Source organism: Chiloscyllium plagiosum, unplaced genomic scaffold (assembly GCF_037043375.1).
Source record: "Chiloscyllium plagiosum isolate Xiang-an unplaced genomic scaffold, Cpla_swu_hap1 HiC_scaffold_4, whole genome shotgun sequence".
Classification (NCBI taxonomy): Eukaryota; Metazoa; Chordata; class Chondrichthyes; order Orectolobiformes; family Hemiscylliidae; genus Chiloscyllium; species Chiloscyllium plagiosum.
Genome location: NW_028270142.1, coordinates 138,988,219 through 139,007,233, shown reverse-complemented (window position 1 = coordinate 139,007,233; position 19,015 = coordinate 138,988,219). Strand labels below are relative to the sequence as shown.

The 19,015-nt window shown below is 43.8% G+C and overlaps 1 protein-coding gene across 4 annotated transcripts in view; it reads left to right on the top strand.

Moving 5' to 3' along the window:
• vps13b (vacuolar protein sorting 13 homolog B) overlaps positions 1–19,015 on the top strand; it is a 977,967-nt gene that overhangs the window by 606,370 nt on the left and 352,582 nt on the right. For all 4 annotated transcript variants that reach the window (XR_015757055.1, XM_043687669.2, XM_043687667.2 and 1 more), the window contains exon 25: positions 5,748–5,951. Coding sequence is in view for 3 of the 4 variants with exons in the window: in XM_043687669.2 (XP_043543604.2) it covers positions 5,748–5,951 (204 nt within the window). In the remaining variant the exon portion in view is untranslated. The remainder of the gene's footprint in view (positions 1–5,747; positions 5,952–19,015) is intronic.

The following is a 19,015-nucleotide window of genomic DNA, read 5'->3' as shown; positions in this document are numbered from 1 at the left end:
GTGACTCTGTGCTCCACCTCATCCGTCCTCTTCTTCAGGTCTCCCAGCTGCTGCTCATGCTTCTGCAGCATGAGAGAGACTGGAGCCAGCTTTTCTTCAATCTGTTGCCCCAGCATGTCGCGAGATTTCGAGAGCTGCTTCACCGGGTCCTGGAGAGTGCTGCAGGCCTGGCCTCAGATGCTCCTCCTCCCTTTTTAGGCATTTCTGGACAACTGAGAATACAGGTAAGTCAATTTTTAAATGTTTCTTGGGGCTCCACAATCTTTCCTACGCCTCAAGAAATCCTGATGACCTGGGTTGGATCGGTTAAAGGACTGTCCTGCTTCTGCTGCGATGCGAAGCTCTGCAGTGTGATCTTCTCAGATCGCCGCTATCTTAGATCCCCCCATGTTAAGCAATATTAATAGAGATGGAACAGGAGAGTTGGTTTAGACAAGGTGCTTCAACAGAGAAAAAAATTAGCATTGAGTCTCTTGACCTATAGAGTTGGCCTTTTACTGTGCACCTAACACTGTGCTTCTAAATTATTTCTGTAAAAACACAATTGTCTTATAATATAGTTACATTTTCATTTTTAGCAGCAGCATGATTTGTTGAGTGAAATGACCCTTTCAATTACTCATTTGTATGGAACTTTATAGAGTAATGCTTCTGAGTTAATTCTGTGAATCATACCGAGTTGAGGGATTCCAGATTGAGGAGTGATTAGAGAAATTGGGATTCCTTTTTCTTTAGGACAGTGAAATTTAAGTGGAGATTTAATAGAGGTGTTCAAACTGATGAATAGTATTGTGAGACTAAATGGCAGCAGGTTGGAGCCAGAGGACAGATTAAAGTGATTAATAAATGAGCAGAGGTAACTTCAGGAAATGTTTCTAATGCAAAGTGTTGCCATTGTCAGTTCTTAGCAAAGAAGTTGGCCATTTAGTCTATTGTGCTTTTACCAGCCAGATCTAACCCAGTCATACTTTCCATCTCCTGTACATTAAGGAACTTCAAAGACCTTCACTGCACTCCCTGAAAATGTATTTGAAACCGATTCACGAGTAACTTTCAAAAAGGAATTGCGAAGATGTTTGAAAAGGAGATGCTTGCAGTGCAATGAGGAATGAGAAAATGTGTGGGTCTCTGAATATTCTTGCAATATGAGATGGGCCCCATGACCTCACCCTATGCTGTGTGGTTTTCTTAAAGTGAAATGATATTCCACTTAGTATTTATTGTGTTTTATTTCAGTTCACTTAACACCTGTATGAGTTGCAGGATAAGTTTCAACTCAGTATCTAATTATAAAGTGTAGAAAGCAAGATTACATTTTTTTTTTCAGTTCGACTCTGTACAGTGAAGACGTTTTGGTCACAAAATTTATCTTTTTATAAATTAAGCATCCTATTTAAATGCGAGAAACAACTAATCTTGGTTTGCAGCACATTTTTGTTCTCTGATTCATTATCAAGAGTATCGAAGTTTCAAGTGATCCTCCAAGTTTTACTGTCTTTGGTCTCATTGTTTATCATTTTATTAGACAAGCAGTGATAATTGGTCAAGTTTATCTTGGCTTTGCAAAAGCATTCAGTAATAAAATTTACTTCCTGCTGATGTGTTAGAAATGTTAGGAGTAGCTCCTTAAACCTGTCCCATCATTAATTTTAATCTGTTCCTTTATTCTGTCATAAGTGGATTATTGAAGTCTTAACTTGATTGTACTGAGTAGATAGAACATAGAACATTACAGCACAGTACAGGCCCTTCAGCTCTCGATGTTGCGCTGTCCTGTGAAACCAGTCTGAAGCCCATCCAACCTACACTATTCAATTATCATCCATATGTCTATCCAATGACCATTTAAATGCCCTTAAAGTTGGCAAGGTTTTTGGATTAGAGTGGTGCTGGAAAAGCACAGCAGGTCAGGCAGCATTCGAGGAGCAGGAAAATCGACGTTTCGGGCAAAAGCCCTTCATCAGGAAGTTGGCAAGTCTACTACCGTTGCAGGCTGCCCCTACTACTCTCTGAGTAAAGAAACTACTTCTGACATCTGTCCTATATCTAGCAACCTTCAATTTAAAGCTATGTCCCCTTATGCTAGCCATCGCTATCTGAGGAAAAAAGGCTCTCACTGTCCACCCTATCTAACCCTCTGATTATCTCATATGATATTTGAATTCAACAAAATCCTGGAGCTCAAGAAAGCTAGTCTAATGGTAATTATGTGACCATTGTTGATTGTTGTAAAAGCGTGGTAAAAACAATGACTGCAGATGCTGGAAACCAGATTCTGGATTAGTGGTGCTGGAAGAGCACAGCAGTTCAGGCAGCATCCAAGGAGCTTCGAAATCGACGTTTCGGGCAAAAGCCCTTCATCAGGAATAAAGGCAGTGAGCCTGAAGTGTGGAGAGATAAGCTAGAGGAGGGTGGGGGTGGGGAGAAAGTAGCATAGAGTACAATGGGTGAGTGGGGGAGGGGATGAAGGTGATAGGTCAGGGATGATTCGGAGATGCCGGTGTTGGACTGGGGTGTACAAAGTTAAAAATCTCACAACACCAGGTTATAGTCCAACAGGTTTAATTGGAAACACACTAGCTTTCGGAGCGGTGGGTTTGTAAAAAATGTCAGTGTCAAGTCGGTCGTCATTAATGGAGATGGAGAGGTCCAGGAAGGGGAGGGAGGCGTCAGAGTTGGTCCAGGTAAATTTAAGGTCAGGGTGGAATGTGTTGGTGAAGTCGATGAATTGCTCAACCTCCTCGCGGGAGCACGAGGTGGCGTCAATGCAGTCATCAATGTAGCGGAGGAAGAGGTGGGGAGTGGTGCTGGTGTAATTACGGAAGATCAACTGCTCTATGTAGCCAACAAAGAGACAGGCATAGCTGGGGCCCAAACGTGTGCCGATGGCTACCCCTTTGGTCTGGAGGAAGTGGGGGAATTCAAAGGAGAAATTGTTAAGGGTGAGGACCAGTTCGGTCAAATGAATGAGAGTGTCAGTGGAAGGGTACTGTTGGGGACGTCTGGAGAGGAAAAAACGGAGGGCTTGGAGGCCCTGGTCATGGCGGATGGAGGTGTAGAGGGATTGGATATTCATGGTGAAGATGAGGCATTGGGGGCCGAGGAAACGGAAGTCTTGGAGGAGATGGAGGGCGTGGGGAGTTCCTGGACTAGGGGGGATAGGACAGTGTCGAGGTAGGTAGAGATGAGTTCAGTGGGGCAGGAGCATGCTGAGATGTAAAAGCATATCTGATTTACTAAAGTCCTTTGGGGAAGGAATTCTGCCATCCTTACCTGGTCTAGCCTATTTGTGACTCCACACCCACAAGAATGTGGTTGACTCTTAACTGGCTTCCAGGTAATTAGGGAAGGGCAATAAATGCTAGCTTAGCCAGTTAAATCTGGACTGCTCAGAAATGCAAGTGATAAAATCTGAGCTTTGCCAAGAGGAACAAAGGGGTTTTGAGAGAGAAAATGTTTTTATTGAGAATGGGAGTAGCAAACATTAAAGATTGAGCAAACCAATACCTAGTGGTATTGTAGCTGGACTGTTAATCCAGAGATCCAGATAATGTTCAGGGGACCTGGATTCAAATCCCACCATGGCAGATAGTGGAATTTGAATTCAATTTTAAAAATCTGGTATTAAGTGTATAATGATGACCATGAATCCATTGTCAACTGTCAAAAAAAGCCATCTGCTTCACAATGTCCTTTAGGAAAAGAAACTGCCATCCTTATCTGGTCTGGCCTACCTGTGACTCCAGACCTACAGCAATGTGGTTGACTCTTAACTTTCCTCTGGGCAATTAGGAATGGTCAATGAGTGCTGGGCTAGTCAGCCACTGCTGAAAATGTGTTGCTAGAAAAGCGAAGCAGGTCAGGCAGCATCCAGGGAACAGGAGAATCGACGTTTCGGGCATAAGCCCTTCTTCAGGAATGAGAAAAGTTTGTCCAGCAGGCTAAGATAAAAGGTAGGGAGGAGGGGCGTCGGAAATGTGATAGGTGGAAAGAGGTCAAGGTGAGGGTGATAGGTCAGACTGGGGTGGGGGGGGAGAGGTCAGGAAGAAGATTGCAGGTTAGGAAGGCTGTGCTGAATTCGATGGATTTGACTGAGACAAGGTGGGGGGAGGGGAAATGAGGAAACTGGTGAAATCAGAGTTCATTCCTTGTGGTTGGAGGGTTCCTAGGCGGAAGATGAGGCGCTCTTCCTCCAACCGTTGTGTTGTTGTGGTCTGGCGATGGAGGAGTCCAAAGACCTGCATATCCTTGGTGGAGTGGGAGGGGGAGTTGAAGTGTTGAGCCACAGGGTGGTTGGGTTGGTTGGTCCGGGTGTCCCAGAGGTGTTCTCTGAAACGCTCCACAAGTAGGCGGCCTGTCTCCCCAATATAGAGGAGGCCACATCGGGTGCAGAGGATGCAATAGATGATGTGTGTGGAGGTGCAGGTGAATCTGTGGCGGATATGGAAGTTTCCTTTGGGGCCTTGGAGGGAGGTGAGGGGGGAGGTGTGGGCGCAAGTCTTGCACCTCCTGCGGTTGCAGGGGAAGGAGCCGGGAGTGGAGGTTGGGTTGGTAGGGGGGGTGTGGATCTGGCGAGGGAGTCACGGAGGGAGTGGTCTTTACGGAATGCTGATAGGGGAGGGGAGAGAAATATATCCTTGGTGGTGGGGTCCGTTTGGAGGTGGCGGAAATGACGGCAGATGATGCGCTGTACATGGAGATTGGTGGGGTGGTAGGTGAGGACCAGTGGGGTTCTGTCCTCGTGGCGGTTGGAGGGGCGGAGCTCAAGGGCGGAGGAGCGGGAAGTGGAAGAGATGCGGTGGAGGTCATCGTCGACCACGTCGGGGGGGAAATTGCAGTCCTTGAAGAAGGAGGCCATCTGGGTTGTACGTTTTTGGAACTGGTCCTCCTGGGAACAGATGCGGCGGAGTCGAAGGAATTGGGAGAATGGGATGGCGTTTTTACAGTGGGCTGGGTGGGAGGAGGTGTAGTCCAGGTAGCTATGGGAGTCGGTCGGTTTGTAGTAGATGTCCGTGTTGATTCGGTCGCCTGAGATAGAAATAGAAAGGTCGAGGAAGGGGAGGGAGGAATCTGAGACTGTCCAGGTGAATTTGAGGTCGGGGTGGAAGGTGTTGGTGAAGTGGATGAACTGTTCAACCTCCTCGTGGGAGCATGAGGCGGCGCCGATACAGTCATCGATGTAGCGGAGGAAAAGGTGGGGGGTGGGGCCAGTGTAGTTGCAGAAGATGGACTGTTCCACATATCCTACGAAGAGGCAGGCATAGCTGGGGCCCATGTGGGTACCCATGGCTACTCCTTTGGTTTGGAGGAAGTGGGAGGATTGGAAAGAGAAGTTGTTCAGGGTGAGGACCAGTTCAGTCAGTCGAAGGAGGGTGTCAGTGGAAGGGTACTGGTTGGTGCGGAGGGCTTTGAGTCCTTCGTGATGGGGGATGGAGGTGTACAGGGACTGGATGTCCATGGTGAAAATAAGGCATTGGGGACCGGGGAAGCGAAAATAATGGAGCAGGTGGAGGGCATGGGTGGTGTCCCGAACGTAGGTGGGGAGTTCTTGGACTAAGGGGGACAGGACGGTGTCAAGGTATGCGGAGATGAGTTCGGTGGGGCAGGAGCAGTCAGGTTTGTGGATTTTGGGCAGGAGGTAGAAGCGGGCGGTGCGGGGTTGTGGGACTTTCTCCTAGTCAGCCACTGCAAAAGTATCACAGATGCCTTGAAATTTTGCTGAAACCCATCTTATTTTCTTTTACCAGGTCCAGTTGTTGTATGAGCTGGCACACAACATGAACAATGCCTGGGATAAAATACAGAAGAAAGGCATATTGCGGCAGTCTTCTACGCATCCTGAATCTGTTTTAGGACCAATGCCAGGGTCACCAGTAAGAAGTAGTGTCAGTACAGCACCACCAGATGCTAGCACTTGTAGTCCTTCGGCTGATATTGGAACCACCACAGAGGTATACATACACTTCTTATCAACCTAAAAAGCTGTACTTCTTCCTGCAGTAAGTGTTTCCTATTCCTTTTCAGGTACTTTTAACTGTGATTGTGAGCAAAGGCTCAATTGATTAGTTATGGGTGGGATCATATTCATCATGGTTTGCCAGTGGAAATCCTGAGCAAAAATTTCATCTTCAGCAGGATAAAAAATTACCATAGACAGGTTGAACACTTGGAACAGCCCATGATCAAATGACTTCAATGCAAAACAGTCCATGTTAGTCAGCCAATCTTCTACCACCAATTTTTTTGGCCAACTAAAGTTGGAAATCTCCCTACTATGAGCCCAGTAGAAAGTAAACGGTGCCATGAAGCATGAGGCCAGTAATCTAAACTCTTAGTAATTACAAGGAATGATCAGTGGTCACAGGTATTGTCCCATAAAGGCTTGTGAATTTCTTGCAGGACTATCAAAGGTTTTCAAAAGGTTAATAAAAAGTCACGTGTGATTATAGAGTCAAAGCAAAGGGAGGGTTGATAAAACATTTAAAATCATTGGCACAATGTGGGTTTCCTGCAAAAGCAATGCATGGATAACTGCTCGACTTGTTAATATTATGCATCTCTTTATTTGCTCATACTTCATGTTTTCATCACCTAATTAAGTTTTTAAAACTTTGAAAAGCTGGTTTTGACCAGCAGTATGTGATCTTATGTCAGGTGACATTTTAAAATTTATATTGGAAAAGTCTTCAGAGGAACCATACTTTCTCTCTCAACATGATTTTATGGCCTAAATGTTTATAGCTAATGTACATCTTAAGATGGTGTTAAAAGTTGCTAAATGAACTGTGAATTATGTTTCTTTCTATTTTTCTGAACCTAAACATGTCACTAGATCATAAGCATGCAAATAGTATTATTTTGTGTTTTGACGGTTATTTTAGTTTTGTCGTGAATTAAAATGAACATTCAGTCCAGTTTAAAATAAGTTTAATTGTATTTACAGCTTTTCATTTGAATGTAATACTGATTGCTGCTGAGAGTATTTCTTTTCATGCTGATGACCTTACACACGTCTCAAATGCAGAGGCAGACTCTATTTAGCTTCCTGAATTATGATGAAAATGGTAAAGCAGTGATGTGAGTTGTGGCACACAGGGAGTGTTTAATCACTTATACCACCCCTGAGCTTAGAAATATTATGTTGTGCAAGCTGTGACAGCCCACTCTATCTGTTTACTCAAGTGGGAGAAGTAGTTGAACTGTTTGGTCTGTGGGGAGACCAAGTGATTGAACAAGAATGCAAGAATGTTTTACTAAGGGGAAGTATCAGAGTGCCGAAAAAGTGATCATCTCTGTACCTCCGGGCTGAACAAGGGGTACAGACCTTATGTGTTTGTGTCTTTTGATGAATGAAGACAGTTTTCTTTAAAGGAAAATAAACTCCTCATTTCGTTAAATTCATTAAACATCGCTCAGTTGATGATATACTGAATGTTTGCATATAATTTGGCAGATTGAGGTGTGGGAAAATGTGTGTAAGATTCTGCAACATTCTTGACTTGCTTTGAAGTTTGGAGGAAAAGAGAAAATAATATAAAATACAAAAATTACCTAGAAATAAGTATGTGATTTTGGATATCATTAATAAAATTAAAAGCATTGTTGAATTTCCAAGAGATTGTGATTCTCATTCAGAAGATTGAATCTATCCTCACTATTAATTCCTCTTGGAATTAAATTTGTACAGTCACTTCCATTATATATCACCCAGAGCAACAATGCACTAACAAAAGATTTTATAATATTTAATTTCTTTCAAAATTGATAGAAGTTGTTTTTTGAAGGATGAGCATTCACTGTTTAACTTGCATTTTCTTTCATGATAAATCTTATGTTCTCGCAATAAAGTGGGAATGCCTCAGGTGTACAATATTGTATTGAGCTGATAAATGAACTTGAAAATGTATATTTATTATTCCTGTTTAGTTTAAAGAATAATTTAATAACAAGAGCAGCTTGTCAATATGTTACACATTTACATGTCGTTGTAAAGTCCAAAGACAAATACAGGTATTCGGACAAGATGACTAAAACACGGTCAAAGAGTTAGAAGTAGATAGAGAGATTGAGAGGTTAGTGATTCAGTGAGGAATTTCCAAAATGTAGGAACTTCAGTAGTTGATGTTACTGCTGCCAATGATTGGGTGAAGAAAATAGGGAATGTACAAGAGGTGAGAATGAATAGAGTTTTGACATATTATTGGGCGACGGGCAAAAAGATGTAATGGAACTGAAAAGAGGTGAGATTATGAAGGGATATGAAAATGTGGATGAGCATTTCAAAATCAAATAAGTTATGCACATTATAATGCTGTTGCATTGTCAGTGCAAGTGGAAAATCATTTTAGCAATTGTTTTACAACTAAGCAGCAGTTTTGACACTGAGCATATTAAGAAGCAACTTTCTATGAGTGAGACTGGATCATATACAGGCTTAGACAGGACATTTCCTTCTCTGAAAACGGGTAAATTAAATGTTTTTTAAAACAATTCAGGACCTTTAACAATTATTTAATCAATTTAACCCCTGTGCAGTTTGAACTCATGACCTTTGGGTTACTGATACCAGCACTCCAGCTATTCCTCTGTTATACTCTTGTGAAACATCATGGGAGTATTTAACCAAATATAACAACAGGAGCCCTGGTAGAACTGAAGTTAATGGCTTACAAAGAATTCTTTAGAACATTGCTCTGTGTTTCTCTCTCAACAGAGGCTGCCAGACCTCCTGAGTTTCTCCAGCACTTTCTGTTTGTATTGCTTCTACAACCACTCTCTACTCCTAAGCCTTTACTGGCATTAAGGACAAAAGCAGTAAGAACATGGAATGGCATCACTTGGAAGCTTTTTTTTTCATTCTCACTTAAAGGCATACATTCATTTGTGCCAAATCAGATTTCTGAGATTCTCTAATACCATTGTGGGAGCTCTATCACCGTGGACAGCTAATGAATAATGACAAGTCAATTTGCTTCCAGGGGTGGCTGAATGTTGACAAGGACCATTTCTCCTCATCTTCAAGTAGTGTCATTCACTTTATTTGCAATCACATGGAGCTTTGCCACCAACAGTGTAACACAGCCTCCATGTTGCTCTTCATCATTGGCCTGGTTTTTGTTCAAGTTCAGAGTGGAGCTTACACTCAACCTTTTAGCTTGGGGACAACAATCTATGCTGCAAATAACACTTGTTTCATCAACTAATGCTTTGTCTCATAAAAGGCATGTTATCTTGTGTGAATGTTTCTTGTGCTGGAACAGCCAATTGCCCTTGTGTTTTGGTTGCTTTGCTGGCAGCCAAGAGCAACTCCAATGCGATGAGGATATTGGAGAAGCTAAAAAGGAAATTGGGACTAAAACCTGGGCAAGCATTTTAAGCTTTTCCATATGTTCATTTTTACATAATAGTATTGCTGTGGTTCTGTTTTTGAGAAGTTATTTGCTGTTGGAAAGTTTGAATGAAGCAAATCGCTGACAGTAGTCATATGGTATACATTGCAACTGTCAAATATAGTTCTTTTAAAAAAAAACCTCTACTCTGTCTCCTTCAGGACTCCCCTTACAACCTACATCTTTGACTAGGCTTTTGGCCATCTGCCCTAATATTTCATCATGTAGTGTGGTGTGAAGCCATTAGAAATCGGGAAAACCCTCTGCTGGTTGGAATCAGATCTATTACAAATAAAGATGGTTGTGTTGGTTGGAGGGCAATCATCTCTGCCCCAAGACATCACAGCAATATTTTCTCAGGGAGGTGTCGAGGTGCAACCATCTTTATTTGCCTCATAAGTTAACATCCCTCCACTGTTAGATCAGAAGTGGATTCATTGATATCTGCATCAATGTTCAGTACCATTTGTGACTTCCTGAAGTTGGCCTGTTGATATACTTGGATTGATAAGTAGAAAATAACATTCATGCAGACTCTGATCAGCTCAAAAAAATAATCTAATCATCGCCTCATAACAATCAGCATTACCTTCACTGTATTCCCCACTATCAACATCCTGGGGGTTACCATTGACCAGAAACTGAACTGCATGAGGCATATACGTATTGCAACAGCAACAGCAGATCAGGAACTGGGAATATTTCAGCTTCAAATCTCTTTACTGTCCTCAGCCTGTCTGCCATCTACAAAGCACAGGCCAGGAGTGTGATGGAATACTCCGTATCTACCTGGATGTTTGGAGCTTCACCAATGTTCTAGAAGGTTGACAAAGCATAGCACCTCTAACATCATAGTACATCATTATGTACCATTGAGACACTGGGGCAGCAGGAGGTACTGTCTGAGAGGTGCACTACAACAACTCATCAAGGTTCCTTGGATTGCACCATTCAAACCCACGACCTCTGCCATATAGAAGGACAAGTGCAGCAATGCATGGGAACATCACCACCTGCAGGGTCCCGTCTAGGTCACCCACCATTCTGATTTGGAAATATATCGGTGCTTTTTCAAAGTCACTGCTTCATAATCCTGGAACTCATTTCCTAACTGCATCACAAATATTCCTGTACCTGAAGGTTAGCAGCAGTTCAAGAAGGCATCATGCAACTACCTTCTCTGGAGTAATTAAGAATGGAGAATAAATGCTTTCCTCGCCTGTGATGCCTACGTTCCCTTTTAAGAAAGGTATTAGTAAACAAGATGGGCCTTCACCACAATTGATGGCTGTTTCATGGGAACCATTACTGAGAATAATTTGTGAAATCTGATTTTTTAAATTTTCTGCTAATTATATTTGAGTTCCACCAGCTCCATGGTCAGATTTTAGCTTGTGTTCCCAGAGATTCCAGCCTCTAGATTACTAGTCTGATTACTACCTCTGTGCTACTATCTCCCCAGTAGTGAAATTATTAAATAAAAACATTTTAAATATAAATGTATAGTGAGAATTAATAGCTTGATTAATACCTGTGACCTTAGATCTGAGTGACAAATTATTCATCATTTGACTGGGGCAACACATCCATCCTAGGACAAGCCAGGCAGAGACATGCACGAGAATTTCTGGAAGCATACCACTCCCAACTGGAACTCTGTCCACAAACGCATTGATTTGGATCCCATCTACCAGCTTCTAAGGAAAGAACTGGAAATGACATCACCATTCCAAGGAAACCTAAACATAAATAGAAAGTGGGACATAACACCAGTGCTTCACCAGAGGCTCGCTGATTATGTTACCAAGTATGGTGACAAAACATCTGAAAATGAACCTTCCAGCTCAGCGAACAAACTTACGTCCAGAATGATTCTTCATAATAATTATTTAACATTAATTTATCCCTTTCATGCCAAAGGGTTAGTTCTTCCATCATTTAATTGTTCCTGATCTCCACAGACATTCCTCTGATCCTTTTTGGCTGATTCCATGTGCTGGACTCCTCATTTATTAATGATGGGGAGTCATCTCCTCTAGTGAGCTGTTTAATTTTCCACCACTATTCACAACTGGATGTGGCAGGGCTGCAGAGCTAGACCTGAATCTGCTGGTTATGAAATTGTTCAGTTCTGTCTAGCACTGCTGCTTTTGCTGTTTGTAACAAGTAGCCCTGTTATGTAGCTTGACCAAGTTGACACCACATTTTTAGGTATACCTGATGCTGCTCCTGGCATGCCTTATTGCACTCTAAATTGAATCAAGGTTGATTCCCTGGTTGTTGATAATGGGAGAGTGGGGTCATGCTGAACCATGAAGTTGCAGATTGTGTGGAGTGTGATTCTGCTGCTGTTGATGGAAGTGCTGTTCAGCTCATATGGAGGAGCACTGATTCATTAACCTAGGTGGAGACTAGTTTAATGTGCTTCCACCTTTGCTGGGTTTGTCCTGGACAGGACATAACAATTATGGTGGTGTTGAGCTATGGAGTAGGAGTAGGCCATTTGGCCTTTTGAGCTTTCTCCATCATTCCAAAGGCAGTTCTTCTACCTCGATGCCATAACGGATACATTGTGTTTAAAATAAGAGTCCAAGAGTATGACTATGTCAGACTGTTACTTCATCAGTGGGACAGGCTCTGCCCGTGATGTCGGTCAGAATAACTTTGCAAGGCAAACAGTGCTGTGTTTGCTGGTTTCATTTCCAGTGCCTTAGTCGATGCCACGTGTCCATCAGGTTTTATTCCTTTTTCTAAGACTTTCTCTTACCGCTGATACAATTGCTAGACTACTTCAGAGGCTGTATTCCTGATGAAGGGCTTTTGCCCGAAATGTCGATTTTCCTGTTCCTCGGATTCTGCCTGACCTGCTGTGCTTTTCCAGCACCACTCTGATCTAAACCCTACTTCAGAAGCCCGTTAAAAGTCAACCACATTTCGTTACATCTGGAGTCAGAGGTAGACCAGGCCAGGTACAGATGACAGATTTCCTTCCTTGTAGGACATTGGTATTTTCTGACAGTGGACAGTGATTTCCTGGTCATCATTAGACTTTTAATTCCAGATTTTTATTGAATTCAAATTCACTCGTCTGTTATGGTGGGGTTTGAACTGCGGTCCCTAGTACATTACCTGTGTCTCTGGATTACTAGATCAGCAATTATGCAACTTTGCCAAGACAGCATGGGAAGAGCTTGACATTGCAGCCTGGTCCAGTTTGTGGGCTGGGTGTGTGCTCCTGAGCACATGGTGTGTGTACAGCAACATTAAAATGATATTTGATGATGCAGAATTGAATTGCAGAAGTCTTCTGTAAGTTCTTGGAGGCTGGTTCTTATCAGATGCCAGCGTACTTAGACATTGCGTGAATGTGGCCTGTATCTGTGGAGCGTGTCTTGGAATGCTGTTGCCCACTGTCCAATATGAGGGCCCTGTAAGTAAGTGATTAACTATATTCACTAGGTACTCGCTCTGATTTCATGGCAAGCTTTCTTGTCATCTAACTTGTTTGGTGTGCTTGTTAAACTAGGAACCTGAAATTAATGAGGTGAATTGGACCATGACATGTGCACTTGACAAGCCATAATCCTCCTTAATTGGCCTAATGAGAAACTCATTGCTTTGCTTTTCAAAAGCATAAAAGACGGAGTGGAGGGTTCTTTTGGTTTAGTGGTAATTCAAAGATAGTGATACAAGAAGGCCCAGGTTCAAATCTAATCTGCTTCAGACCTCCATTTTTGCAGCAGCAATGGGAGTCGTGAGAGTGAGGACCAGGGGCTATCAGGAGGTAAGTTAATCCTTTAAAAGCTTATCTCGTGAATAGGCGGAATACACACTGAGCAGGAATGGACATGGTACTGCTGAGTAGGGGCCTCCATTTTGACAGAGGAGAGAAGGTGGAGTGAAGCGAGGGCCGCCGGGAAGGTAAGGACTTAATTTATATTTGGGGCAGGATGAACACGTGGCTTGAGAGATGGTGTAGGAGGGAAGGGTTCAGATTTGTTGGACATTGGGACCGGTTCTGGGGAAGGTGGGACTATTACAAAATGGATGGTCTACATCTGAACCAGACTGGAACCAATGTCCTTGGGGGAAGTTTTAAACTAATGTGGCAGGAGGCTGGGCACCAGAAGAGAAAACAAGTAGGCAGCGAGGTGGAGACTGGAGACTGTCAGAATTATGAAGATAGCACTAATAAAGGGAAGAGTAGGCAGAGAGCAGATGAGCGCATAAAAACTGGTGGCCTGCAATGCATCTACTTTAATGCAAGGAGTATAGTGTGTAAGGCAGATGAACTTAGGGCTTGGATTAGTGCCTGGGAGTATGGCGTTATTGCAATCACAGAGATTGCAAGGAAGGGTATGATGATTGACAATTAAATGTTCCAGGATATAGATGCTTCAGACAGGACAGGGAGGGAAGTAAAGTGGTGGGGGGGGGGTGGTTGGAGTTGTATTGCTGGTCAAGGACGATATCATGGCTGTGCTAAAGGTACACACTATGGAAGGTGCAGTCACATTGTTGGGGTGTATTACAAGCCTCCCAACAGTGAGTGTGAGGTAGAAGAACAAATAGATAAGCAGATTATGGAAAGATGTAGAGGCACTAGGGTAGTGGTGATGCGAGATTTTAATTTTCCCAACATTGACTGGGATACACTTAATGACAGAGGTCTGGATGGGGTAGAATTTGTAAGAAGCGTCCAGGAGAGTTTTCTAGCACAGTATGTCAATAGTCTGATGAGGGAAGGGACCATATTGGACCTGGTACTGGGGAACGACCCAGGCCAGGTGGTAAAAGTTGCAGTGGGGTGATTTCTTTGGGAACAGTGACCACAATTCTGTAAGTTTTAGAATACTTGTACATAAATAAAAGAGTGGTCCTAAGGGAAGATTATTAAACTGGGCCAAGACCAATTATATCAAAATTAGGCAGGAGCTTGGAAATGTGGATTGGACACAGCTATTTGAAGGGAAGTCCACATTTGAGATGTGGGAGGCTTTCAAAGATAGGTTAAAGGATAGGCATGTCCCGTTGAAGGCAAAGGATAGGGAGGGCAAGATTCATGAACCGTGGATGACAGGAGAAATTGTACAACTAGCCAAGAGGACAAGGGGTTGCATACATAGGGTCTAGGCAGCTAAGAACAGACCAGGTCCTGGAAGAATATCGGAAGAGTAGGACAAGTCTTAAACGAGAAATCAAGCGAGCTAAAAGTGGTCATGAAATAGCTTTAGCGAGCAGAATTAAGAAGAATCCCAAAGCATTTTATTCTTATATAAGAAGCAAGCAGATAACTAGAGAAAGGATTGGTCCACTAAAGGATAATGAAGGAAGACTATGTGTCGAACCTGAGAGAATAGGTGAGATTCTGAATGATTACTTTGCATCAGTGTTTGCTCAGGAGAGGAACATGATGAATGTTGAGATTAGAGATAGACGTTTGATTAGTCTGGATCACGTTGACATAAGTGGGGAAGATGTGTTGGGTAGGCTAGAGGTTATTAAGGTGGACAAATCTCCAGGACTGGATGGGATCTCTTCCAGGTTGCTGAGGGAGGCGAGAGAGGAAATAGCTGGGGCCCTGACAGATATCTTTGTGGCATCTATAAATACAGGTGAGGTGCTGGAGGACTAGAGGGTTGCTCATGTTGTCCCCCTGTACAAGAAGGGGAGTAGGGATATTCCGGGTAACTACAGACCAGTGAGCCTGACGTCAGTGGTGGGAGAGTTGCTGGAGAAGGTTACCGAGGGATAGGGTGTATTTATATTTAGAAAAGAATGAGCTTATCAGTGATAGGCACATGGTTTTGTGCGGGGGAGATCGTGCCTTACCAACTGAATAGAGTTCCTCGAGGAAGTGACCAAGTTGTTAGATGAAGGAAGGGCTGTTGATGTCTTATACATGGACTTTAGTAAGGCATTTGATAAGGTTCCCCATGGTAGACTAATAGAGAAAGTGAAGTCACATGGTGTGCAGGGTGTTGTAGCTAGACGGGTAAAGAACTGTTGTGGTTCTGTTCGCCGAGCTGGAAGTTTTTGTTGCAAACGTTTCGTCCCCTGGCTAGGCGACATCATCAGTGCTTGGGAGCCTCCTGCGAAGCGCTTCTTTGATGTTTCCTCCGGTGTTTATAGTGGTCTGTCCCTGCTGCTTCCGGTTGTCAGTTTCAGCTGTCCGCTGTAGTGGTTGGTATATTGGGTCCAGGTCGATGTGTTTGTTGATGGAGTTTGTGGATGAATGCCATGCCTCTAGGAATTCCCTGGCTGTTCTCTGTCTGGCTTGCCCTATGATAGTAGTGTTGTCCCAGTCGAATTCATGTTGCTTATTGTCTGCGTGTGTGGCTACTAAGGATAGCTGGTCGTGTCGTTTTGTGGCTAGTTGATGTTCATGTATGCGGATTGTTAGCTGTCTTCCTGTTTGTTCTATATAGTGTTTTGTGCAGTCCTTGCATGGGATTTTGTACACTACATTAGTTTTGCTCATGTTGGGTATCGGGTCCTCCGTTCTGGTGAGTTGTTGTCTGAGCGTGGCTGTTGGTTTGTGTGCCGTTATGAGTCCTAGGGGTCGCAGTAGTCTGGCTGTCAGTTCTGAGATGCTCCTGATGTATGGTAGTGTGGCTAGTCCTTTTGGTTGTGGTATGCCCTCGTTCCGTGGTCTTTCTCTTAGGCACCTGTTTCCTGTATACCCTTGTAGTGAATTTTCCGTTCGGTATACAGGAAAGCCACACACACAGACCAAGTCCTAAACTATGAAAGTAACCACCCCAACACACACAAACGAAGCTGCATCAGGACACTATTCAAAAGGGCCACAACACACTGCAGTACACCAGAACTGCAAAAAGAAGAAGAGGAACACCTATACAAGATATTCGCCAAAAACGGATACCCGCGCAACTTCATCAACAGATGCCTAAGAGAAAGACCACGGAACGAGGACATACCACAACCAAAAGGACTAGCCACACTACCATACATCAGGAGCATCTCAGAACTGACAGCCAGACTACTGCGACCCCTAGGACTCATAACGGTACACAAACCAACAGCCACGCTCAGACAACAACTCACCAGAGCGAAGGACCCGATACCCAACATGAGCAAAACTAATGTAGTGTACAAAATCCCATGCAAGGACTGCACAAAACACTATATAGGACAAACAGGAAGACAGCTAACAATCCGCATACATGAACATCAACTAGCCACGAAACGACACGACCAGCTATCCTTAGAAGCCACACACGCAGACAACAAGCAACATGAATTCGACTGGGACAACACTACTATCATAGGGCAAGCCAGACAGAGAACAGCCAGGGAATTCCTAGAGGCATGGCATTCATCCACAAACTCCATCAACAAACACATCGACCTGGACCCAATATACCAACCACTACAGCGGACAGCTGAAACTGACAACCGGAAGCGGCAGGGACAGACCACTATAAACACTGGAGGAAACATCAAAGAAGCGCTTCGCAGGAGGCTCCCAAGCACTGATGATGTCACCTAGCCAGGGGACGAAACATTTGCAACAAAAACTTCCAGCTCGGCGAACAGAACCATAACAACGCGCACCCGAGCTACAAATCTTCACACAAACTTTGGGTAAAGAACTGGTTGAGCAACAGGAGACAGAGAGTCGTAGTTGAAGGGAGTTTCTTGAAATGGCGAAAGCTGACCAGTGGTGTTCCACAGGGGTCAGTGTTGGGCCACTGTTGTTTGTAATATACATAAATGATCTGGAAGAGGGCATTGTTGGTATGATCAGCAAGTTTGCAGATGACATGAAGATTGGTGGAGTAGCAGAAAGCATAAAGGACTGTCAGAGAATACAGGAGGATATAGATAGACTGGAGAGTTGGGCGGAAAAGTGGCAGATGGTTTTCAATCCAGACAAGTGTGAAGTGATGCATTTAGGCAAGTCTAATTCTAGAGCGAATTATACAATGAACGGAAGAGCTTTGGGAAAAGTTGATGGGCAGAGAGATCTGGGAGTGCAGGTCCATTGTACCCTGAAGGTTGCTGCACAGGTGGATAGAGTGGTCAAGAAGGCATATAATATGCTCGCCTTCATTGGACGGGGTATTGAGTATAATAGCTGGCAAATCATGTTAAAATTGTACAAGACATTGGTTTGGCCGCATTTAGAATACTGTGTACAGTTCTGGTCGCCACATTACCAAAAGGATGTGGACGCTTTGGAGAGGGTGCAGAGACAGTTTACGATGTTGTTGCCTGGTATGGAAGGTGCTAGCTATGAAGAAGGGTTGAGTGGGTTAGGTTTATTTTCATTAGAAAAAAGGAGATTGAGGGGGGACCTGATTGAGGTTTACAAAATCATGAAGGTATAGACAGGGTGGATAGAGAGGTAAAAAGCTTTTGCCCGAAACGTCGATTTTGCTGCTCGTCGGATGCTGCCTGAATTGCTGTGCTCTTCCAGCACCACTGATCCAGAGGGTGGATAGAGACAAGATTCTTCCCAAGGTGAAGGATTCAATAACGAGAGGTCACGCTTTCAAGGTGAGAGGTGGAAAGTTTAAGGGGGATACACACAGCAAGTACTTCACACAGAGAGTGGTAGAGGCAGGCACAGTAGATTAATTTAAGATGTGTCTGGAGAGATGCATGAGTAGGTGGGGAGCAGAGGGATACAAATGCTTAGGAATTGACTGACAGGTTTAGACAGTACATTTGGATCAGCTCAGGCTTGTGGGGGCTGAAGGACCTGTTCCTGGGCTGTAAATTTTCTTTGTTCTTTGTTCTAAGTGAGGTAATATATTTGGGTGGTTACTTTACCTGAAACACTACTTCGGTGATGTCTTCCACCCATCCTCCTCCTCTAACTAGAAAAAAAGGTTCTGTGCACCGATTCGGTAAGATTACTACATTTTATTTCCAATCGTCTCTTTGGGAATTCAGAACAGTGGGAATGCTCCTCCTGTAGAATGTGGAAGATAAGGGTCACCACAAGTGTCCTCACTGACTTCATCTGCGGGAAGTGCACTCAATTCCAGCTCCATGAAAACCATGTTCAGGAACTGGAGCTGGATGAACTTCAGATCATTCTGGAGGCAGAGGAGGTAATGGAGAGGAGTTACAGGGAGGTAGTCTCATTTCAGGTACAGGAAAAAGGTAGATGGGTTACAGTCAGGGGAGGGAAAGCGAACAGGCAGACTGGGCAGGGAACCTCTGTGGCCGTTCCCCTCAAGAATAAGTATACCATTTTGGATTCTGTTATGGGGGAATGACCTCCCAGAGGAAAGCCAAAGTGGCCAGGTCTCTGGCACTGAGCTATGTTGCCTCCCAGATGCTAGGGTCCTGAATGTATCTGATTGAGTCTACAAGATTCTAAAGGGGGAGAGTGAGCATCCAGAAGTTGTGGTGCATATTGGCACCAATGACATAGTCGGAAAAGGGATAAGGATCTAAAAAATGATTTCAGGTAGTTAGGTTGGAAACTAAAAAAGCAGGACGAGCAGGGTAGCAATCTCAGGATTACTGCCAGTGCCATGTGCTACTGAGGCAAGGAACAGCGAGTGAATGGAGCTAAACATGTGGCTACAGGGCTGTTGCAGGAGGGAGGGCTTCAGAAACGTAGATTATTGGGATACCTTCTGGGGAAG